The sequence below is a fragment of the Melanerpes formicivorus genome, unplaced genomic scaffold (genome assembly GCF_026170545.1).
Source record: "Melanerpes formicivorus ecotype bairdi unplaced genomic scaffold, bMelFor1.0.p_v2 SCAF_2, whole genome shotgun sequence".
NCBI classification, from domain to species: domain Eukaryota; kingdom Metazoa; phylum Chordata; class Aves; order Piciformes; family Picidae; genus Melanerpes; species Melanerpes formicivorus.
The window spans coordinates 34,181,610-34,205,765 of NW_027142354.1; the positions used below are offsets into that span (position 1 = coordinate 34,181,610).

Consider the following 24,156-nt stretch of genomic DNA (forward strand, 5'->3'; position numbering starts at 1 on the left):
TACTTTTATTTGTTCAGAGCATGTCAATAATCCCCTGAGCAGAAGGATCTCTGCTACTTCCCTGGCTACCAGAACGCGAGCAAAGGTCAGGGCGCGTGGCCGCGGGCGCTGTCACAGGCGGCAGGAGACGCGCGCCTGCGCTGGGAGTGGAGTACCTCCTCGTTGGGCACGCCCACAGGCCCACGAGCTGCACGCCACCGCGAGCACCTAACGGGAGCCGCGAGCACCTAACGGGAGCCTCGTGCACCGCCCCGCGATGGGGCGGGGCTGGTGCCAGGGAGTGTGGAAGCGGGTGCTGCCTGGCACAGGCTGGTAGTGCGGTGGTGCCTCTCCTGATGGCGACTGGTGGTGGTGACGGGGCCAAGGCGGCCGGCCGGCCCTACGACCTGGTGGTGTTCGGGGCTTCGGGCTTCACCGGCCAGTTTGTGGTGGAGGAGGTGGCGAGGGTGATGGCCGATGGGGAGCTGAGGGGCACCCTGCGCTGGGCTGTGGCTGGGCGGAGCCGGCAGAAGCTGCAGGCAGTGCTAAACTGGGCGGCCGAGAGGCTGGGTACGGGCCGTAGTTAGGGGTCGTGCGGCACAGCGCCGCTTGTCGGGGGAGACGGTGGGGCACCGTCCGTGGGTAGCTATCCGTGGACGGGCGTGAGAGGAAGGGCTGAGAGGTGAAGCGAGGGGGCTGCGCCGGGGAGGTGGTATGTCGGCCCGGGTAGGGACGGGACGCGTCCGTTGGCGCAGCGGGCGGTGTCGGTGACGGCGGTCTCCGGTGTGCAGGGAAGACGGCGCTCGGGGCGGAGGTCGGCGTGCTGCTGTGTGATGTAGCCGACGCGGCTTCGCTGGCCGCCATGGCGAGGCAGACCCGTCTGGTGCTCAGCTGCGTGGGCCCGGTGAGTGCAGTGATGCGGGCGGTGCGCCCACGGCATTCGCCAGGCTCTCCTGGTGCCTTGGCTGGCGTCTGAGCCTCGGGTGCCGCTCCTCGGCTGCGTGCTGCTGGGCTGCGTGCTCCTCAGGGCAGGCATTGCTGCGACGGCTAACGGCAGCTCACCTTTGAGCTCCGGAGTGTCTGGAGCTGTCCCAATGAAACCTAGCTTTTTGAAACATTTTGGACCAAAAGTGCAAACGTGTGTTGTGATCCCTTAAATATTTCCCACCACGATTTCTGGTGACTGCATTTTCTGATGGCATAATTTGTGTGCAGGTCTCGTTAAAATATAGGGGGCTTGGTTGGTTGCCTTTATTTTTGGTTGTTTTTTTGTTTTGATTTGTTATTTAAGTCTTTGACAGCATTAAAAATAACTATTGTAAAATGGGGAAGGGTTTGCATTGGGCCAAGAGCTTTTAAGTGATGCTAGGGTTGGAAGCAGAGCTGGAAAAGAAGCCCATGGACTTGCTGGTTTAAGTTTTTGGCCCCTTGAAGTTTTCACTAGCTGTACTTCCAGCACATTCAGGAGGGGCTCAAAGTATGAAAGCCAGAAGTTGGGTCATAACATCTTTGAAATAAATAATATTTTATTAAAGAATATGCTAAGAATGAGTGCCAAAAGCATAAATTGAGATTAGACATATTAAATTTAGTGGTCTTACGAGAGAAACAGGATAGAGTAGTCCTAGAGTAGCAAACTCCTTCACCAGTGAAGTGTGTTACACCCTTCCTACTCCCCACTCCCCCAGAAATGATACTACATTTTTTCCCCACTTCAGTGTGGTAGGTTTAGGCTATGCCTTTAAAATTTTTTCTCAGACCTTGAGCAGAAAAGTAATAAAATGTAAATAAATTACTATTGGGTGTTAAAATAGGGATAATTCTAAACAATTTCATTGGAGAGATATCTACCATAAGACTGGTTGTACCAAACCAATTCTTTCTTCTTGTCACTTCTTGCTTCATTGCTCTGGAGAGATACTAACTTGTGTCTGCTTGACCGTGGCTGCATTGTTTTGGTTAAGTCTAACAGCAACTTTGTCTGCTCCTTTCTCTTCTTCCGTTTGGGCTGGGGGGTGGTTCCTGTGCTGTTTGTTAATTGTAAATATCTGTAGATATTGTATACTTTGTACATATTCATTGCATTCCATTGTAGTTTTGCTTGTAAATACAGCTCTCATTTGCTTCCAACTGAGCTGGTCTCTCAAAGTTAATATTGGGGCAGGGGGGAATTTCCAACCCATCACATTACAAAATTAATTGGTGCCTGATCAACGTGGGGGCCATTGCTTGATTGATTAATTCCTGCTCAGGTTAAGGAAGCAAAATGAAGCTGTTTTGGGGTTTGTGGCATTTGTTACATTCTGTGTTGAGTGTGATGTTATATAAATGGTGTGTTTCTGCAATGATTGGTAAATTAGATAGATATTTAGCATATAATCTGTTCCTTTGGTTTAAATGCAAGCTAAAATGCTGGGTGATTGCTGCCTTGGCTTTATTGGCTTAGGAAAACATAGTAATGCAACTCTGACTGTTCCTGCTGAGATTTGAGTTCAGTTCAGTATCCCTGTTTCAGAGAGCTATCTAAGCAACTGGGATCCCAAAATTATTTATTTGCTATGCTTGAATCTGCTAATAATTGTATTTATGTGATAATAATTGTATGCCTGCTGATAGTATGGTACCGAGAGAGACGTGCACCTAATTGCTCTGTCTTAAGGCAGATAAGGAGATGTAAGAGGTCTGACTAATGCAGAGATTTCTAGTGCTGAGGAGCATACAGAAAGAGGACAAGCTGCAGCGGCCGGCAGGGCAAAGCTGCTTTGAACCACAGCAAACACTAAGGCAGAACTGCCTCTGCTCAAGCAGCAGTTAGCCCTGCTAAAAGAGCAGTGACTGTGCTGGCTGCAGACCTGGCTGCACCAGTAAAAGTGGCAGCACTGGCAGTTTTGCCCGTAGCCCCTGTGCAAGCAATGGTGGCGGTACTGGTGGTGGCAGATCCCGCGTCAGCACTTAAAATAGCAGCTGCTGCTTCACAGGCAGTGGCCATTAATGAGACAAAGACCCTTCTGCCCTGTGCAGCTGGAACAGAAGCAGCAGCAGGGTCCCAAAGAGAGCCTGGCAATGCTGTTTCTGCCCATCCTGCTGTGAATTTGAAAGCAGCACCAGTGAAGCTGGTTGCTGTTTTGAGCTAAACGCAAGGGAGGTGCAGAAGAAGATCAGGGGCCTCCTGCTAATCAGGGGCTTCCTGCTCAAAAGGATGCTTCTGAGGACAAAGAGAAAGTCTGCCTTAAGAGATCTAGCTGAATTAATGAGGCCACCAGTGGATGGTGGACATGCAGGACAGGATATGGGCCCTGGTAAATTAAGATCTAATGGAGGTGCTTCTGGACTTGAAGAAATCCTATGGAGGACTGCAGCAGGAATATGGGGACAGCTGATTCAAGAAGATGAGGTTGATGATAAAGATGACATACAGTCAGCTAATGCACCCTGGCAGGATATTAGGCATGGAAGAAAAGATTACATTAGAGGAAATAATGAGCTAATACTGAGCTGGTTTGGGAGATGCTATGACACAGGTACTCCTGCTTTAGTGGTAGGTGACAAGTCATCATCACAGCTGGGTACTCTATTGAAAGACACTGGAATAGGCAGGCATCTGGGCAGGTGCCTTCGTAAGGGTTCTCTGTGGACATGCCTCATACTGGCAGCCCTTATGAGGTACCTGTCCAGAGATGACCTCCCATGGAAGCCTAAGCCTTGGGCAAATGATGCGAAGGGGGATGACACCAATTCCTCTTCTTCCAAATGGATACAAGTTTCGGCTGTTAGAAATAGACATCCTGCAAGGAGGCCATTTCAAAATAGGTCAAAGTGGAACAGACAACAGAGGTAATCACATGGGAGTATTTGGATAACTCTGAGTGATCAGTTTGGTAAAACCATGAATAGGTGGGATGGTCAACCAACTTCTGATCTCTTCAGGAGATTGCAGGAGCTGCAGAGTGGCAGAGCCCGGGGTAACAATACCAAAAGGGGTAGTTGTCACTTTCTCAGTTTCCCAGAACAACTGTAATGGCTTCAACAGTGATTCTGACACTAACACTAGATGCTGTGCCAGCTGTACATGTGGATGTAATCCCCATAATTAGGGATGCCCTGCCTTCTGCCAAGGGGAGGTAAGGGATAATGGAGACAACAGAATCTCTTGGGATGTGTACATTCAGTGGCCTGGCACTTCAAAATTTCAAAAGTACAGGGTCTTGGTTGACACAGGAGCTCAGTGCACCATGATGCCATCAAATTATCAAGGGTCAGAGCCTATCACTATTGTTTGAGTCACTGGTGGATCTCAGGAGTTTACTCAGATACAAGTTGACGTAAGTTTAACTAGGAAAGAGTGGAAGAAACATAGTATTGTAACAGGACCTAATGCACCTTGTATTTTGGGAATTGCTTTTGAGAGAAGGGCATTTCAAAGACTCTAAGGGTTACAAATGGGCTTTTGGAATAGCAACTGTAGAAACTGATGGAGAAAAATTGAAGTCTATTAGACCTGAGCTTTCTGATGAATCTGCAGTTGTGGGACAGCATGAGATAGAGGATGTGAAGATGCCGATTGCATGTCAAACTGTGCATCACAGACAATACAGAACCAACCATGACTCTTTGGTGCCCATTCAAAACTTGATTTGTCAGTTGGAAGGTCAGAATGTCATCAGCAAAACTCACTCACCTTTCAACAGTCCAGTGTGGCCTGTGCAAAAGCAGAATGGAGACTGGTGTCTGACAGTTGACTTCCATGCCCTGAATGAAGTTAACTCCAGCTGTGAGTACAGCAGTACCAGACATGATGGAACTCCAGTATGAGCTGGAATCCAAAGAGGCCAACTGATGTGCTACCATAGCCATTGCAAATGCTTTTCCTCTCTATTCCCATAGCAGAGGAATGCAGGCTTCAGTTTGCCTTTACCTGGAGAGGCATACAGTACACCTTCAATTGTTTCCCCCATGGTGGATTCACAGTTCAAGCATCTGTCATGCAGTGATCCATGATGCTTTGGAGAAAGGTGGAATACATTCAGTTTATCAATGATATCATCATCTGGGGTAAAACTGCTGAAGAAGTCTTTGAAGAAGGTAATAAAATAATTAACATTCTCTTGAAGGCAGATTTTGCCATTAAGGGAGACAAGGTGAAAGGACCTGCCAGAGAGATCCAGTTTCAGGGAGTGCAGTGGCAAGATGGTCGCCATCACATTCTAATGGATGTGATAAACAGAGTCTCTGCCATGGCAAATCCCATCACAAAGAAAGAAACTCTGTGTTTCTTAAGGCACAGTGGGATTTTGGAGACTGCACATTCCTGGATACAGTCAGATTGTGAAAACTCTTTATGATGATGACTCAAAAGTGAAACAGTTTCCAGTGGGATCCTGAGCAACATGCAGCCTTTGACCAGATAAAGCAACAAGTAGCCCAAGCAATGGGTTTGGGACCTGTCCAAACTGGCGCAGACATTAAGAACACTTTGTACATGGCTCCAAGTGACAATGGTTCAACCTGGTGTCTATGGCAGAGAGCTCCAGGTGAGACACACGGAAGTCCACTTGCTTCTGAAGTCATGGCTATAAAGTCTCAGGGGAAAATTATACTCCAACAGAGAGAGAGAGATTTTAGCTGCTTATGAAGGAGTAAAAGCTGCTTCTGAAGTAATTGGAACTGAGTCACAACTCCTGCTAGCTCCTAGATTGCCAGTTTTGAATTGGATGTTCAGAGGTAAAGGTTCTTCACATCATGCAATGGATACCACATGGTCTAAGTGGATGACTCTGATAACACTGAGCATGAATGGGAAATCTTCAGAGACCTGGTCTGGTAGAAGTGATTGCAAATTGGCCAGAAGGCACTAACTGTATAAAACCTCCAGAGGAGAGTAACTCATCCTGAGGAAGCTCCTCCTTACAGTCATCTTCTGATGATGAAAAGAAATAGGCTTTGTTCACAGAGGGTTCCTGTTGTTGGAAACAAGTAGAAATGGAAGTCTGCAGTGTGGAGTCCAATATGCCCAGTTGCAGAGACAACAGTTGCTGAAGACAACTCTCAGAGCCATGGGGGGTGGGTCTTTGAAAAACTGGGGAAAAACTTCTAGCACAAGCAACCTGGTTCAGTAAATCAAGTTGGAGCTGCACAATTGATTTGTTATGAAAGGTAGATGGTGATAGAGTTCCTGTAGTTAGAGAAAAGAATCTGTTGGGGAAAACTGTTTGGGTATTTAATCCTTCAGGAGGGGCTAAACCTGTCTGAGGGGTGGCTTTTGCTGAAGGTCCTGGTCACACTTACTGGGTAATGCAAGAGAATGGTGAAATTCAGTGTGTTCCACAAAGAAATCTAACTTTAGCTGACAGAGTTTAAATTCAGAGTGTTGTGCAGATAGAACATCATGCCCAAAGGAAGAATCCATGAGGAATCTATGGTGCGAGAGCCCTGAGTCACCTCAGAGTCCCTGTTCCTTTTCTTCATCTCATCTGTGGAGGGAGACAAACTGTTTCCTTATTTCCTGTTTTTTGAACTTTTGAATCATCTGCATCTGAGAGAGTCCATTCCAGCTATGAACTTTATTTACACATTATTGTAGATACTGTTTTAGATTAGATGGATAGTATTAGCAGCCAGTGGAATTGTTCAGAAGAGGTAGATTGTGGTAGTTTTAGGCTATGCCTTAAATTTTTTCACAGATCTTGAGCAGAGAAGTAATAAAATGTAAATAAATCACTACTGGGTGTTAAAAAGAAAATGAGGGTAATTCTAATCAATTTCATTAGTGAGATCACTACCATAAGACTGGTCATACCAAAACAATTCTTCTCATCTCTTCTTACTTCATTGCTCTGGCCTTGGCTGCCTTGTTTTGGCTAAGTCTAACAGCAGCTTTGTTCCTTTCTCTTCTCCCTTTTGGACAAGGGGTAGAGGAGCAGAAAAGGAGAAGCTAGTAGCTTCCCCTGGTCCCTGACTGGGGGTAGTTCTTACGCTGTTTTTAATTGTAAATATCTGTAAATACTGTATATTTTGTACATATTCTTTGCATTCCATTGTAGATTGTAGTTTTGATTGTAAATACAGCAGAGCTGGTCTCACAAGTTAATGTTGGGAGGTGGGGGAGGAATTTCCAAATCAATAGCTCCCCAGTGTTCACTTTTATTGTAGATACATATGTGTAATGGGTTGTGGCAAACCCCCTCCCCACCACAGGGCAGAAACAACGACTCAGACAAAGGGATTGCAAAAGTGATGGAAAGTTTAAATAGAAAAACAATTTAAAAACAAACAACTATGAAAGCTTTACAGAGAACAACAAGCACCGTGACAAAGAGAGAGATCCCAGAACATGCCCAAGAACATCCCATCCCCACCTGGGGGTACACCCAACCCCCCCCCAGGGCTCTTTCCTCCCCCCCAACCCAGCCTTGGGCCTGGGGAGGCCCAAGGGAGGCGGCTCATGCCGTTTTACCTAGGCTGCAGCTGGGGACAAAAGAGGAAGAGAAGACCCTGCATGGACATTTTATAGGGGAGCAGGGCATTATGGGAAATGGAATACCTGCCTGTGACCACCCCCTGGGCTGGGCCCACCCCTTGGGACCTCCCAGGTGTGTTCTGTGCAGTGGCATCTGGGCCAGCACCCAGCCTAAACCACCACAATATGTTAGATAAAGCATGTTGGGTGAGTTGTGGTGTTCGGGTTTTATTTTGTTATGTGTGGTGTTCTTTCCTTCTATAGTACAGATTCGTTGGGGAGCCTGTGGTAGAAGCTTGTGTTGAAAATGGTGCAAGCTGCATTGACATCAGTGGAGAATCTCAGGTATGGGACAGTAGAAAAATCCTACTCTATATAAGGGTCTGTTAAAGGACTACTAGTTCAGTGTGTTTTCTGTTTATGATAATGTTTTTGAGAAGGAATACGAATTCCATCTCTTGAGCTACCAGTTTAAGATGGGTTAATTATTTTCAAGTGTATTGTACAGTTTTTTTTACTTTTTGACAAGAGCCTTTCAGGCTGAAACTGTTTGAATTCTACCCAAGTCTTGGCTTTGATTCTATGTGTAAATGCTGTGTAGGTCCCATTTTGCAGTGCTGTGACTCATGCCATAGAACAGGAATATATATCTGTCTTAAGGACGCTCCCGAATGGTTTGAAGTATGTAGGGTGCTGTGGTAAGATGGTGAAGTGCTGATGGCTAATAGTGGGTGTGGCCAAATAGGGAATTTTGCTTAATTTTTTTTTTCTTGCTGTGTTTTAGTTCCTGGAAGGAATGTACCTGAAATACAACCAAAAAGCTGCAGAAAAGGGAGTCTATATCATTGGAAGCTGTGGCTTTGACTCGATACCGGCTGATATGGGAGTACTGTACACCAGAGACAAGTTGAAAGGTGACTTTCTGTGTGTGACCTTAATGCTGAAAAAGAAACGCAGAATATGCTTTTACCTGGCTTCCTACAACAGCAATGCTTAAGTAAAAACTCTTCTAGTCCCTTTTTTTGTATGCCTTTTCTAGCTGACCAGTTCCAACCAGATCTGGTAGTGAAAAATTTAAAAGTAAATCACACTCCCATTAGATTGGAGGAAAATAGTCATTAGGCAGAGGAAGGATTCAAGGTAATGTTGCTCACAGAGAGATGAGAACCGTCAGTTGTCAGCACGGGACTGTTGGGCCAGTGCATGGACGTGCTGTTTAACATCTTTGTCAACAGCATAGATAGTGCCATCAAGTGTAGCCTCAGCAAGTTTGCTGATGACACCAAGCTGTGTGCTGTTGTGGACTCACTTGAGGGAAGGGATGCTATCCAGGAGGATCTTGACAGGCTTGAGCAGTGGGCCAGTGCCAACTGCATGAGGTTGGACAAGTCAAAGTGCAAGGTCCTGCATCTAGGTCAGGCCAATGCCAGGCACAAATACAGGCTGGGTGCAGAGTGCATTGAGAATTGCTCTCAGTAAAGAGAACTGAGTGTATTGATTGATAAGAAGCTCAACAAATCTAAGTCCATCTCGATTTTCATAGCCTACCTTATCCTTCATTTTGAAACTTGTAGGAAAATTAAATGAGACTTTTAAGATTATTTTATCCCCCCCCCCCCCCCGATTATTTACATTGTCTCATTAACTAGATAAGGCAAATGAAAAATTGAGTAAAGATAGTATTAGTTACCCTTAGTGAAGTACTTTACATAAGAAATTTGATACTTGCTAACAAAAATAGCTGTGCGACTTAGTTTACTTTACACTGAAATAAAGATGTGGCTTTGCTTTTTCAAATCATAATGTCAGTAGCCTGGTATCTGAGTATCAGCATGCAGTCTGGCTCCCTGAACTAATGACTGTATATGCCAAGTAATGTTTTGTCCTTCCTTATAGGTACATTAACTGCTGTTGAAAGTTTCCTGAAGTTGAAATCTGGTCCTGAGGTTAGTTGCTTTATATCTTTATGGAAATTCAGAGATATACTTGATAACATCACTGCAGCCTATTAGAATATGTCATTACATTAATTCAAATCAAGGAACAAGCTGGGAATTCATTGGTGAGTCCAGGAGTTTTCTTCTTTAGACACTCATAAACGTATCATAACCCAGCACCTTTTTGTAAGGTTTATTTTCATAGGCTGTCTACCTGAAGTTTGTGGTGTTGAGCTGTTTCAAGACATACTTGGTTTTTGCAGGCACAAGTAAACTATGACAGCCAGCAATCCTAGCCTTTGGCTATTTGGTTAGGGATTTTGGTCGAGGTGTAGTGCATGTAATAATGTGCAATATATGTGATACTTCTAAGATCATTATTAAATAACACAGTGATAACCCAAACCAAGCCAGCTTTGGTGCCCAACAATTGAATATACTGCTTCGCCTGCCCTGATCACCCATCTTGACAGATGGGCCCCAAGTCATAGCCTGTTCTTATGAATATCTGGAGTTAATTTTCCTTGCAGCAGCCTTCGTAATGCTGTGTGTTGTATTTGTAGCTAAAATGGTCTGGATAACGCAGCAGTGTTCTGGATACTGCTGAGCAGAGATTGCACAGCATCAAGGTTGTCTCCAACGTTCCCCCCATCACCCAGTGGGATAGAGGTGGGCAAGGTCCTGGGAAGGGACATAGGCAGGACAGAAGCATCTGAAGTCTGCTCAGCAATGAGAGCAAAACAAAAGGAGGAGAGACCCCAGCGCGTGGCTGAGGAGAGAGGCAGCTTGAGAAGCGCAGCTCTGGGAGTTTGGCTTTTGGCTTTGATTCCCTTGCTTTTCAGGCGGTAAGGGGCTGGTGGCTTGGGACTTTCCAAAGAGAGGAGGAGGGGCAGCGGGCTCAGATTGCCTACCTGCCGGAGGGCAGTGACGTAGCTGGGGGAGGGGTTGCCGCGGAGACCGCGCGCAAACCAAACAGACCCCAGCGCATGGCTGAGGAGAGAGGCAGCTTGAGAAGCGCAGCTCAGCTCAGCTCAGCTCAGCTCAGCCCAGCTCAGCTCAGCTCAGCTCAGCCCAGCTCAGCCTTCTCACTGACAGGGGGGGGAAAAAAAAAAAAAAAAAAAAAAAAAAAAAAAGCCGTGTGGAGAGGGTGGTTACTGCAAGATGGTCACCACTAGAGCAAAGGCTAACAGAAGGACAGTGGGCACCCAAACAGAGACCACACACAAGCATGCAGATGTTCAGGCAGGTGGCTGCAGTGAGTGCTGGAGCCTGGCACTCGACATGGAGGCTGGAGGGAGCAGCTCCTGTTTCGGGTGTGAGCAGGTCAGTGATCTGATGAGCATGGTGGTCAAACTAAAAGAAGAGGTGGAAAGGCTAAGAGCTAGAAGAGATGGCGAGCAGAAAATTGACAATTCCCATAATGTAATCTCTTCTAAACCAGAACAGGGGGTAACACTTAGGGGAACAGGGAGTTTGATACCTTCCCAGAAGCAAGATTTTCAACCTCCCTGTAGTAACCCCCATTAGCAGGGCCAATGGGAAAAGGTCTCTGCCCGACGGAAGATATGCAAACAAAGGAAGTCTGCTCCTGTGAGCAGCACGCTGCCTCCAGTGCAGTTACAGAACAGGTATGAGGCTCTGCAGGAGGAACAGGTCATTGGTAAGGTCGAGGACCCAAGAAGGTCAGAAGCTGCACCAATGACAGGTTGCCTCAGGCCAGCCATCAAAACTTACCCAGAAAAGAAACCTCGCAGGGTCATCGTCATAGGAGACTCCCTACTGAGGGGAACAGAGGGCCCAATATGCAGACCAGACCAATTTCATAGACCGGTCAGCTGCCTCCCTGGTGCCCAAGTAAAAGATGTTGTAGATAGAATTCCCAACCTCGTGAGTCCTTCAGACTACTACCCACTGCTGGTCTTTCAGGTGGGCAGTGACGATGTAACAATGAGAGGCTCACAATCTATTAAAAAAGACTTCAGAACCTTAGGGCAAATGCTAAAAGGATCAGGGGCTCAAGTCGTGTTCTCTGCCATCCCTCTAACGTCAGCAATGGATGAGGACACACTGAGGAAGGGCCAACAGATCAATTCATGGCTCAGGGGCTGGTGCCATCGACAGGGCTTTGGGTTCCACAATCATGGATTGGTTTTCAAGGCACCTGAGCTGAAAACAACTCATGGGACACACTTGTCCCAGAGTGGGATAAGAATCCTGGGGCAGGAATTGGCAGGGCTCATTGATAGGGCTTTAAACTAGATTTGAAGGGGGAAGGGGTTAATAGTCTCCTGCTGGCTGGTGACAAACAGAGGGGCAGCTCACCAGCAGTAGAGAGAAGGAGAGCTGGTAAGGGCTCTCAACTTGCTACCCTGAGGCAAGCCACGAATGATCCACCAGGACATTCTGTGGAAACCTAGGGGATTTGGCACAAGAGGAGGACAGGGCCAGCCCAGCTGAAGTGCTTCTATGCGAATGCGCGCAGCTTGGGCAACAAACAGGATGAGTTAAGGGCCACTGTGCTGCTGGGATGCCATGACATAGTGGCTGTTACTGAAACTTGGTGGGATGAATCCCATGACTGGGATGTAGGCATAGATGGGTATAAACTCTTTAGGAAGGATAGGCAGGGAAGGAGAGGAGGAGGTGTTGCCCTCCATGTCAATAGCCAGTTGGAATCAGTGGAGCTCCAACTGGGGAGGGATGATAAGCTAGTTGAGAGTGTATGGGTCAAAATTAAAGGCAGGACAGGGGAAGAAGATATTACTGTGGGGGTCTCCTACAGGCCACCTGACCAGCAGATCCAAGCAGATGAGGCCCTCCATAGGCAAATAGAAGCGGCTTCCAGGTCACAAGCCCTGGTCCTCATGGGTGATTTCAACCACCCGGATATCTGCTGGAGGGACAACACAGCAAGGCACCAGCAATCCAGGATGTTCCTGGACTGCATAGAAGACAACTTCCTCCTCCAAATGGTGGAGGAACCAACAAGAAAAGGTGCTATGCTGGACCTTGTTCTCACCAACAGGGAAGGGCTGGTAAGCAATGTGAGGCTCATAGACGGCCTTGGCTGCAGTGACCATGAAGCAGTTGAATTTAACATCCTCAGGGCAATCAGGAGGAAGTATTCCAAGCTCACGACCCTAGACTTTAGGCATGCAGATTTTGATCGCTTCAGGGATCTGCTAGCCAAAGTGTCGTGGGACAAAGCCCTGGAGGGAAGAGGGACCCAGGACAGCTGGTCAGTATTCAAGGACCACCTCCTCTGTGTCCAGGAGCTCTGTGTACCAACAAAGAGAAAAGCAGGTAAGAATGCTAGGAGGCCTGCCTGGATGGGCAAGGAGCTACTGGACACACTATTACTTAAAAGGAAACTCTACAGGAAGTGGAGGGAAGGACAGGTAGAACAGGGGGAATACAAGGAAGCTGCCCGAGCAGCAAGAGTCCTGGTCAGGAAAGCCAAAGCAGAGTTTGAGTTGAATCTAGCCAGGGAGATTAAAGGGAATACTAAGAACTTTTACAGGTATATTAATGGGAAGAAGAAGACTAGGGAAGGTGTGGGCCCCCTCAGAAAGGAAAATGGTGATATGGTCACATGTGATGAGGAAAAGGCTGAGGTACTTAATAACTTCTTTACCTCAGTCTTCACTGCAAGGGCCTCTAGCCACACTCCTGATGTTATGGAAGTCAAAGCCAGGGACGGGGAGGAAGAACTGCCCATTGTAAGTGCAGATCAGGTTCGTGATCATCTGAAGAACCTGAAAGTGTTCAAGTCCATGGGACCCGACGGGTTACACCCACGGGTACTGAGAGAACTGGCAGATGAGGTTGCTAAACCCCTCTCTATTATATTTCAAAAGTCATGGCAGTCTGGTGAAGTCCCCACAGACTGGAAAAGGGGAAACATTGCCCCCATCTTCAAAAAGGGTAAGAAGGAGGAACCAGGGAACTACAGGCCAGTCAGTCTCACCTCTGTGCCTGGAAAGATCATGGAACAGATCCTCCTGGAGTCACTACTCGCTCAAAAGAATAGTGAAGAGGTGATTGGGAGCAGTCAGCATGGCTTTGCCAAGGGCAAATCCTGCCTGACCAACCTGGTGGCCTTCTATGAGCAGGTGACAAAATTAATAGATGAGGGGCGAGCAACTGATGTCGTTTACCTGGACCTGAGCAAAGCCTTTGACACTGTCCCACACCACATCCTGGTCTCCAAACTGGTGACACATGGGTTTGATGGGTGGACCACTAGATGGATAAGGAACTGGCTTGATGGTCGCACCCAAAGAGTGGCTGTCAATGGCTCCATGTCCCAGTGGAGGCCAGTGACAAGTGGAGTCCCTCAGGGATCAGTCCTGGGACCTGTCTTATTCAACATCTTTGTGGGGGACATGGACAGTGGCATTGAGTGCACCCTCAGCAAGTTTGCTGATGACACCAAGCTGTGTGGTGCAGCAGACACGCTGGAGGGAAGGGAGGCCATCCAGAGGGACCTTGACAGGCTGGAGAGGTGGGCACAGGCCAACCTCATGAAGTTCAATAAGAGCAAGTGCAGGGTCCTGCATCTGGGTCGAGGCAATCCCAGGCACAAATACAGGCTGGGCAGTGACTGGCTGGAGGGTAGCCCTGAGGAGAGAGACTTGGGGGTGCTGGTGGACAAAAAGCTCAACATGAGCTCTCAGTGTGCACTTGCAGCCCGCAAAGCCAATCAGATCCTGGGCTGCATCAGGAGAAGTGTGGCTAGCAGGTCGAGGGAGGTGATCCTCCCCCTCTACTCAGCCCTGGTGAGACCCCACCTGGAGTACTGTGTCCAGTTCTGGAGCCCCTATTACAAGAGGGATGAGGAGGTGCTGGAACATGTCCAGAGAAGGGCCACGAGGATGATCAGAGGGCTGGAGCACCTCTCCTATGAGGACAGACTGAAGGAGTTGGGACTGTTCAGTCTGCAGAAGAGAAGGCTCCGAGGAGACCTAATTGTCGCCTTCCAGTATCTGAAGGGGGCCTACAGGAAGGCTGGGGAAGGACTTCTCAGGATCTCAGGTAGTGATAGGACTAGGGGGAATGGAATGAAGCTGGAGGTGGGGAGATTCAGGCTGGATGTGAGGAGGAGGTTCTTCCCCATGAGAGTGGTGAAACCCTGGAATGGGTTGTCCAGGGAGGTGGTCGAGGCCCCGTCCCTGGGGGTGTTTAAGAGCAGGCTGGATGAGGCTCTGTCCAGCCTGATCTAGTGTGGGGTGTCCCTGCCCATGGCAGGGGGGTTGGAACTAGATGATCCTTGTGGTCCCTTCCAACCCTGAATGAAACTATGAAACTAGGTGGGGGGGCTTTTATTGTTACAATGTTTGTTTCCTGGAGCAATCACTGTGTACTGAAGCCCTTCTTCCTGGGAAGTGGCTGCACATCACCTGCTGATGGGAAGTAGACAATAAATTTGCTTTCCTTTGCTTCTGCGTGCAGCCTGTGCTTTTGCATCACTAAACTGCCTTTATTTTCACCTATGAGTGGTTTGGTTTTTTTTCCTCATCATATTTTCTCCCCTGCCTGCCCTTCTAGGAAGGGGAGTGATAGAGCAGCTTAAGGGGCACCTGGCACTCAGCCAAGTGGCACTAAGCCACCACATTTCAGTATACTTTAATGCATGTAATCGCAATAGATACGTAATAATTGTAAGGTTATTAGTAAAATAATACATGAAACCTTTAGATTCTGAATTACTTAACTGTTTCGTGGTATGTCACCAGGGTCTTCGTATGCATGATGGGACTTGGCAGTCAGCTGTTTATTTCATTGCGGATCAAGACAACCTGAAGAACCTCCGGAAAAAGATAGGATATGCCCCTGTTCCAGTAGTTGGTGCAAAACTTAAAAGAAGGTATAAGATGTGAAAGATGCTCATTAAGTAGAACCAAAGATTCCATTTTACAGATTTGTTCATGTTTTAGTGAAAAAAAGAACATGTCCCAGCATTCACTGAGTCTTGAGTTAACTTGTTTTAAGAGACTTTAGTGACATGGCAAACTTCTCAGTTTGATTTCAGAAGTGATCAGTAGAATGGAAAAAATAATATGTGAGGAGTTAATTACTTAGATTATCAAACTCATCCTTGCTATAGTGTGTGTAACTTTGACTTGAGCCAGGGATAAATTTGGCTCAGTGAAAAGACGACTGTCGTAAATATAAGCTTGAGAAAAATCTAGTATTGGTGGGACTGTTGCAATCAGTTTCTTTCAGTTTGGCTGACATTTGAACACTTTCTGCCTCTTTTTCTGTCTGCAGAGGATTTGTGTTTTACAGTCCAGAATTCAGAGAGTATTGCATTCCATTCATGGGACCCGATGGTTCCGTTGTGGAACGATCTCAGCGTTACTTGTACACAGATTTGAAGGAGACTCCTGTAAGTTACTGTTCTTACTCTGTCTTTATTGGCACTTTGAGTGAATCTTCCCTTTATGTCATGACAATTCCTAAAATCTCTGTAGGGTTTATGTAGTTAGGTAAATACTAATGAACTGTGGTATACTTCTGCTCCTTTAAAGGAGACTTGTTCTGTCGATCACCTTTGGGAGCCACTTGACCCAATGTGGTCCAGATTCTTGGGTCATCACAGGCCTGTTTCATACTACTCAATAATCTACCTGATGAGCTTGCTTGAAAGTTAGCTGCTAATAATTTATAAGTTAATATTATGTAGCTTATAGTATTAGTTATATAGTCTTTGTTATATAACTAGGGTTCTCATGCTGCCTGATTTCTCAGTATGCATTTGCAGGGAATGAAAGCCTTGAGTCATGAAATATTTGAAAGGTAGGCTTCATAGTTTTGGGGAATGATAAATGCATCAAATTCTGTTCCTGTGCAGAAGTTGTTGGTTTTTTTTTAATATCAGCAGAGCTTCTAAAAGATCAGAATTGCAGTCTGTGTGTAACTATAGTCATGTCAGCATAGTGTAGTAAACATTTAGAGAGAGAGTTTGTAGAATCGCAGCATGTTAGGGGTTGGAAGGGACCTCTGGCAGTTACTGAGTCCAGCACCCCTGCCAGGGTAGGTCACACAGGAATGCATCCAGACAGGTCTTGAAAGTATTCAGAGAAGAAGACTCACAGTCTCTCTGGGCAGCCTGCTGCAGGGTTCCAGCACCCTCACAGTAGTAAATAATATTTCTTCTCACTCAAGATCTGGAACACAGGAAGTTCCACCTCTAACAGCAAGAGACCTGAAAGCCTTGCAGCCTTCGAAGTCGGCTAACAAATCTCTGAGCAGTCTGATTCGGAGCTTCTTACAGGCACATCATAACCCAAGACAAACTTCTCTGCTGGTGATGCAATTCGTTGTGCAAATGTTACAGGCACATCCTTATTCAAACTGGGTTTCAGAGCTGAAGCGCTGGAAACCATGTTAAGCACATGCCCGAGTCTGTAAGAGCGTTTTCATCACACACTGGGAGGGAGAAGCTTTTCAAAAGATGCTGAAGTCTCTAGTCACTAAGTAACTGATCTTTCCAAGGAAAATTCATACATGTCTTGAACACACAGTTTATCACAGTGAAGACAGGTTAGGCTACATCTGTGCACTTGCAGACTTGTCATCATGTCCATCCCCTCTCCCGGCTCTGTTTCCATGAACACTTTGTATATAGAGACTTTCTTCATACTTGGATCTCTGGTGTGTGGAGTAAAGGCAGTGCCAAGTGGTGGTGGAAATGAGCTTAGTGGGGTTTTTTCCCCATGGTCTCCTGGGAGAAGACTGGCACTGTAACTGCTGTGCAGAATCACAGGCATCAATTAAGAGGTGCTGGCAAGACAGTGCTCTAAAAATGTACTTGGAAATGACTAATGAGAAACGCTTGCCATTACTATTCCAGCATTCTCATAAACTAAAGCACAAAGAGGAGGAAAGGCAGATTTCAGGAAAGCAGCCTGAAATCGGATACTAAAGCGCATAAATCCTTTCAGGTTTTCTGCTCTTACTTACTGTGCTCACTCTTTTCACCACTCTGTGTTTAGATTGTCTTCTAATGAACTCTAAAGTGAAGTGTTACTCAAAGACTTGTTTATAACTGAGGCAGTTGTTTAAGGCCTTACTTAAAGAGGTATCTTGTATCAAATTCAGATTCATCTGAATTTGGAGGAAGGGGCTTTTTCTAACAAAAGAATCAATGGAAACATTTTAATGCAAGCTGTATCACTGAAAATATGTTTTTGCCGCAGGTTCAGTATGGTGCTTATGTGAACATAGGTGGTCTTGGCTCTGTTATCAAGCTGATGCTTGCTGGCATTTTATTTCTTCTTCTTGTGAAGTTTAGTTGTGGAAGAAAACTTCTGACAAAAGTAAGTATTCAAAACACAATTAAGTGCCCAGAGATACTTTTTCCTCTCTATTTTAGCATTGGGTTTGGATTTTTTGGTCTGATTCACACAAACATATTTCTCTTCCCCACCCCCCCCTGCTATTTTATAGTACCCGGAATTCTTCTCTGCTGGGCGCTTCACAAAGAAAGGACCAACCCAGAAACAGGTGACTGACTGTTTTCTATCGCAGTTATTGAATTAATTTGTTATGGTAATGATGGAATAGTAATCTAGAGTCAACTGCTTAGTCTCAGAGAAATGTTTTCTAGATGCACATTGTGTATGCCTGTTTGGATAGCTTTAAATATTTAAGTAATCATGTTCTCTGCTGTTAGACACCAAAGTATGTGGAACATAAACAAGACAAAATGGATGGTGTTGCTGTTTGATGTATTTACATGGATGGCTTGCAGCACTCAGTATGACTGTCAAAGGTGATGACAGAGGGAGACTGAGTAACAACAACCCAGGACTGGAAGCACTGAGAGAAAAAGTGGACTTTATAACAGTAACAGTTCCAACAGAGAAAGGTGTTAAAAACCTGGATGAAATTGTGCCTTGTAGGCAAAACCTAAAAATAAGTAGTCCTGCTTAGATGGATCACAGTATTTACCACAGTAGTTATTGTATCTGCTACTTGTAACTGCCTGGTGTAAGCGTGTCACTTCTGACCACACTTGTCTTGTCCACTACAGATGGATGAAACCTCTTTCACAATGACTTTTTTTGGTGAAGGTTACAGTGAAGGGCAGGATCCCCAGAATGGCAAACCAAATGTAAAGATCTGCACTGAAGTGAAAGGGCCAGGTATGTATGTTAGGTGCAGCTAACTCCTTCTGCCGCACATTCCCTACTCTAAAAGAGGTTTATGGTTCCCCTGCCATTGTTTTCACCCTTGCCAATTCACTTGCAACATGGACAAAGCCAACAGCCTTACAGAGTGTATTGCCTTGGATGCTAGCATTCGTTGTAACCTGGTTTTTTAACTAGTCAGTTCATTTGCATTATTGTTCTTTCCTTTAAATGTCAAGGTCCGGAGACATTAAAAGTCTCGGTCCTGAGACACAGTTCTTTTAAGTATTCCCATGTTGTGAAATTAGAGGCACAAACGAGGCCAAAGTATCAACAGCTAGACTATTTATTACATAAATAAAGTGGACATAAGAAGGGGAGAGGGAGAAAAGAGAGAGGGAGAGAGAGAAGAGGAAAGGAATTATATAAATAAAGTGGACATAAGAAGGGGAGAGGGAGAAAAGAGAGAGGGAGAGAGAGAGAAGAGGAAAGGAATTATATTACCACACCCCTCATCCCCCCCAAGACAGTTAAAGTCTGTGGAGGAAAGGTGCTGCAGGAGATGTTGGGTTTGTAGGGAAACGGTGCTGAGGCTTTTGCTGGAGAACAGCTGTGGTACTCTGGGGAGATGTTGGGTTGATACAGGAACGGTGCTGAGGCTCCTCTGGGCAGCCTGGGTCTGTAGAGAAAGGCTGCTGAGGCTTTGGCTGGAGCTGTGGTCCTCCGGGCAGCTTCTTTTCTCCGGAGCAGCATTGTCCCGGCTTTCTCTTCTCAGCGGCATGGTACGTCTCCTGTGTTTTCCTTCATCTCCATTTTTCTCCCCGTTTTTCTCCTCTGTTTCTCTCTCCCATTTCTCTCTACAAACCAGTAGTTGCTCCGGTCTTTTATAGGGTTTTTAGTACTTAGGTATGTATTCAAATGTTGTCCCTCAGGAATTCCAGGGGCAGGAAATAATCCTTAGGTTCTGTGTATTGCTGTGTGTTTGGGCAAGATTTTTGGATGGAGGGGGGGGATCTCCGTCTACCCAGTCTCCATCCAGACAAGGCCCCCCACATTCCTTACACACCATTGTATCACCCTGCCCAGGGTACTTGATGGGCGGAGATTATCTTGCCCAGAAGGCGTGATGGCTGGGTCCTTGGGTCCATTGTTGTAGTCCCTTGTTATCACGATGCAATCACAAGCTGATTTGCATCCAGGATTGGTAGACAGGATTCTTTCCACCTTCTTTCCAGTGGCTCTGCTATCAGTTTATCTTTGACACACATCAAGAGAGACTAACTTATTAGACTCTCACACCCTCCAACATTGCAAGAATGAAAATTGGTACAGGAAGAGTAGGACAGTGACAGGGAGAGTGCTTTAAGGAGAGCTTTCCATTGTGACATCCTGGGCTTACTACAGGTTTATTTCTAGTTTGCTGTGAGTGAACTTAAACAGATCTGGCATGGTATCATTGCTATCTAGGACATACTTGTGTTCAGGTCATTCCTCTGAGGGGATATGACACCTGAAGTGAAGTTTTCAGACAGTGAGTATGCATATTCGGAGAGGAGTTAATGAAGTATCGCCAAATGCAGCAGTCTCACAGCAAAAGTCTGAATTTAAGCACAGGATGGGGAAAGCTGGAATGCATCCAGGGATGCATTAGGAGGAGTGTGGCTAGTAGGTCATAGGATGTTCTCCACCCTTCTGCTCTGCATTGGTGAGGCCTCACCTGAAGTGCTGTGCTCACCAGTTCTTGGCACCTCAGCTCAAGAGGAACAAAGAACTATTGTAGACAGTCTAGAAAGGCTGAGAGAGCTGGGGCTGTTTTAGCTTGGAGGAGACTGGAGGTGGATTTTATTAATGCTTACAAGTATCTTAATGGGTGGGTGTCAGGAAGATGGAGCCAGACTCTCCTCAGTCATCCCCAGTGATGCGACAAGAGGTAATGCTGAGAGAGCTGGCAGATGAGCTGGCCAAGCCACTATTCATCATTTTCCAGCAGTCCTGGCTCACTGGCGAGGTCCCAGAGGACTGGAAGCTGGCCAACGTGGTGCCCATCCATAAGAAGGGCCGGTTGGATGAGCCAGGGAATTATAGGCCTGTCAGCCTGACCTCAGTGCCAGGCAAGATCATGGAACAGGTCATCCTGAGTGCAATCACACAGCACTTGCAGGATGGCCAAGGGATCAGGCCTAGCCAGCATGGATTTAGGAAGGGCAGGTCCTGCCTGACCAACCTGATCTCCTTCTATGATCAGGTGACCTGCCTGGTGGATGTGGGGAGGCCTGTGGATGTGGGGAGGCCTGTGGATGTAGTCTGCCTGGACCTGAACAAGGCCTTTGACACCGTCCCCCATAGCAAACTCCTGGCCAAGCTGTCAGCCCATGGCTTGGACGGGAGCACACTGCGATGGGTTAGGAACTGGCTGGATGGCCGAGCCCAGAGAGTGGTGGTGAATGGTGCCACAGCCAGCTGGCAGCCAGTGACTAGTGGTGTGCCCCAAGGATCAGTGCTGGGCCCCATGCTCTTTAACATCTTTATTGATGATCTGGATGAGGGCACTGAGTCCATCATCAGTAAATTTGCTGATGATTCCAAGCTGGGGGCAGGAGTTGATCTGCTGGAGGGTAGAGAGGCTTTGCAGAGGGACCTTGACAGGCTGGACAGATGGGCAGAATCCAACAACATGAGATTTAATACATTCAAGTGCCGGGTTCTGCACATTGGCCACAACAACCCCATGCAGTGCTACAGGCTGGGGTCAGAGGGGCTGGAGAGCAGCCAGGCAGAGAGGGCCCTGGGGGTACTGGTCGATGGCAGGCTGAACATGAGCCTGCAGTGTGCCCAGGCAGCCAGGAGGGCCAATGGCATCCTGGCCTGCATCAGGAACAGTGTGGCCAGCAGGAGCAGGGAGATCATTCTGCCCCTGTACACTGCACTGGTTAGGCCACACCTCGAGTACTGTGTCCAGTTCTGGGCCCCTCAGTTTAGGAAGGATGTTGACTTGCTGGAATGTGTCCAGAGAAGAGCAACAAAGTTGGTGAGGGGTTTGGAACACAAGCCCTATGAGGAAAGACTGAGGGAGCTGGGGTTGCTCAGCCTGGAGAAGAGGAGACTCAGGGGTGACCTTATCACTCTCTACAACTACCTGAAGGGAGGTTGTAGACAGGCGGATGATGGTCTCTTCTCCCAGGCAGCCAGTACCAGAACAAGAGGACACAGTCTCAGGCTGCACCAGGGGAGGTCCAGGTTGGATGTCAGGAAGAAGTTCTATACGGAAAGAGTGATTGCCCATTGGAATGGGCTGCCCGGGGAGGTGGTGGAGTCGCCGTCATTGGAGGTGTTCAGAAGGAGACTTGATGGAGTGCTTGGTGCCATGGGTTAGCTGTTTGGGTGGGTTGGATTGGTTGATGGGTTGAACACGATGATCTTGAAGGTCTCTTCCAACCTGGTTTGGTTTATTCTAAATAAAGGTTTATTCTAAATAATGGACATAAACTTGAAGATAGGAAGTTCCATCTTAACACGAGAAAAAACTTCTTTACTTTGAGGTTGCCAGGAACAGGCTGCCTGGAGAAATGGTGGAGTCTCTCTCTGGAGACTTTCATGACCCACCTGGACATGTTCCTGTGTGATCTGCTTTAGGTGATCCTGCTCTGGCAAGGGGGTTGGATTCAAGACATCCCTTCCAACCCCTACCATTCTGTGAAAGCTCTTGCTGTAATGGGGGCCCTCTGTTGCTGTGATATGATGGCTCATGTTTGTTGGGTGGTTGTAGGTCTGTATATTGAAGCAGTATTTGTCCAGGTTAGACTTCACCAGCTCCTGGGGATGATTACCAGTTAAAAAAACACTGTTCTCAAATAGGGAAGGCTGTTTCGTTGCCAGAGAGATTATTCTTCAACATGCAGTAGGTCAGAGCAAGATTACATTCTACATTTCAACGCACTGGGGTTTTTTGTTGTTGTTTCGTTTTTGTCAGAGACTGGCTATGTTGCTACACCAATTGCAATGGTTCAAGCAGGTCTATGTCTTCTGGAAGAGACAGCTTGTCTGCCTAAACAGTAAGTACCTCCCCACGGACAGCAGTTTGATCTCCATTAAAGCTATTGTGTGCCCATGTTTCTCTTCAAAAATCCAGTTCTCCTAATGCTGTGGAGTTCTACTTTACCTCACTCAAATGGCTTTGCACGGGCGATCAGCAGAAGCTCATTTCAAGTCAGTCACTTTAATCTGCCTTTTAATTTCAAAGGACACAGTCACAACTGTTTAGTTATGCTTTTGCATTATCTATTGCATCAGTGTCTATATTATCAGGGAACAGAATAGTTTCTGTTGAGTTTGCTTGGAGAGAGAAAGGAACTTGTTAATGTACAGACTTGTCAAATTCTTCATATGCTTTCCTGGGGGACAGAATGGCTTTTTCTTTTTTAGGCAGGCAAACACACCACTGACTTCAAAAAAGGTCATTCCACCACTGTACCACTAATGTAACTCTTGGTTTTCATTAACAGGGGTGGTGTATATTCTCCCGGAGCTGCCTTTTCCAAAACAAAACTGATTGATCGCCTCAACAAACGTGGTCTTGAGTTCTCTGTTATTAGCAAGGCTGAAGTCAAAATGTGATTTTATGAGCTAACAACTTGCCTGGGTCTAACTCAGTAAAACTCATTGGCTGTAGAAGTCTTAATAACAAGATAGTTTCACTGTGCTATTGTTTGCAGCAGACATAGAAGAAAATTTGAGTTTAATGTTATCCTTCTTGCTGTAGTGAGCAAACCTGTAAAGGGTATTGAGTTTTAAGTCATAAAGATATTAAATCAACAATTTACTGGGGGCTAGTTCTAGAATTTTGTTTAATCTTTTTCATACAGTAGGGCCAGTGATACACTCTGCTTCACAACTAATCACAGTCTTCTTCCTTTGCCCTATTCAGAAAATACTGAAAAGTAGACAGGCCCTGGATAAAAAGTGCCTTAGCAGCTGAAACCACTAGCTCCTGCTACCACTGTGGATAGGTGCTATTGCTTTGTGGCATTCTTGCAAAACCTCAGTCCCCATAGCACAATAGAAGAGTAGTTGTTGTTTCTTAGAGCTAAAGCAACAGATCTCTCTTTATTTCCTGGACTGTAATAAAGGTCAGCTGACTCTGTACTTGCCTTAAGGTACATTAATTTCCATCCTTACGCGCTTGCCTGGAGTGAGCTGTGCTGAAAAATGAGAAAGCACCGAGTGTAGGGTTTGCCCATCTGACTGTGGCATGGAGCCGGCGCAGCCGGGCTGCCCTAGGACCTGGTGGTGTTGGGGCCTCAGGTTCCACCAGCTGGTTTGTGGTGGAGGAGGTGGCGAGGTGGCGGCCGAAAGGCTGGGTACGGGCTGTGGCTGGGGGTGATGCGGTGCGGTGCGGCGCCACCCGTGGACGGGTTTGAGGGGGATGACTGAGAGGAGAAGTGAGGGGGCTGCGCGGGGGAGGTGGTGTGTCGGCCCAGGCAGGGACGAGACGCATCCGTTGGCACAGCGGGCGGTGTCGGTGACGGCGGTCTCTGGTGTGCAGGGAAGACGGCGCTCGGGGCGGAGGTCGACGTGCTGCTGTGCCATGTGGCTGATACGGCTTCGGTGGCCGCCATGGCGAGGCATACCCGTCTGGTGCATGGGCCCGGTG

The 24,156-nt window shown here is 46.9% G+C and overlaps 1 protein-coding gene across 1 annotated transcript; it reads left to right on the forward strand.

Moving 5' to 3' along the window:
- Positions 1 to 318: 318 nt before the first annotated feature.
- LOC137449856 (saccharopine dehydrogenase-like oxidoreductase) lies at positions 319 to 23,646 on the forward strand. Its single transcript, XM_068155796.1, has 12 exons — positions 319 to 549; positions 771 to 883; positions 7,700 to 7,780; positions 8,220 to 8,349; positions 9,332 to 9,381; positions 15,108 to 15,238; positions 15,643 to 15,760; positions 17,574 to 17,693; positions 17,824 to 17,880; positions 18,410 to 18,521; positions 22,477 to 22,558; positions 23,009 to 23,646. The coding sequence occupies exons 1-12, from the start codon at positions 336 to 338 to the stop codon at positions 23,118 to 23,120; spliced, it is 1,320 nt and encodes a 439-aa protein (XP_068011897.1). The 5' UTR covers positions 319 to 335; the 3' UTR covers positions 23,121 to 23,646.
- The last annotated feature ends 510 nt before the right edge of the window (positions 23,647 to 24,156 follow it).

What these genes read in the sequence shown, in the direction of transcription:
- LOC137449856 (XM_068155796.1), top strand. Translation starts at nt 336, where the DNA reads ATGGCGACTGGTGGTGGTGACGGGGCCAAGGCGGCCGGCCGGCCCTAC. An exon ending in TGCTCAGCTGCGTGGGCCCG is followed by an intron (nt 884 to 7,699) that starts GTGAGTGCAGTG and finishes TTCCTTCTATAG; the next exon opens with TACAGATTCGTTGGGGAGCC. An exon ending in ACATCAGTGGAGAATCTCAG is followed by an intron (nt 7,781 to 8,219) that starts GTATGGGACAGT and finishes GCTGTGTTTTAG; the next exon opens with TTCCTGGAAGGAATGTACCT.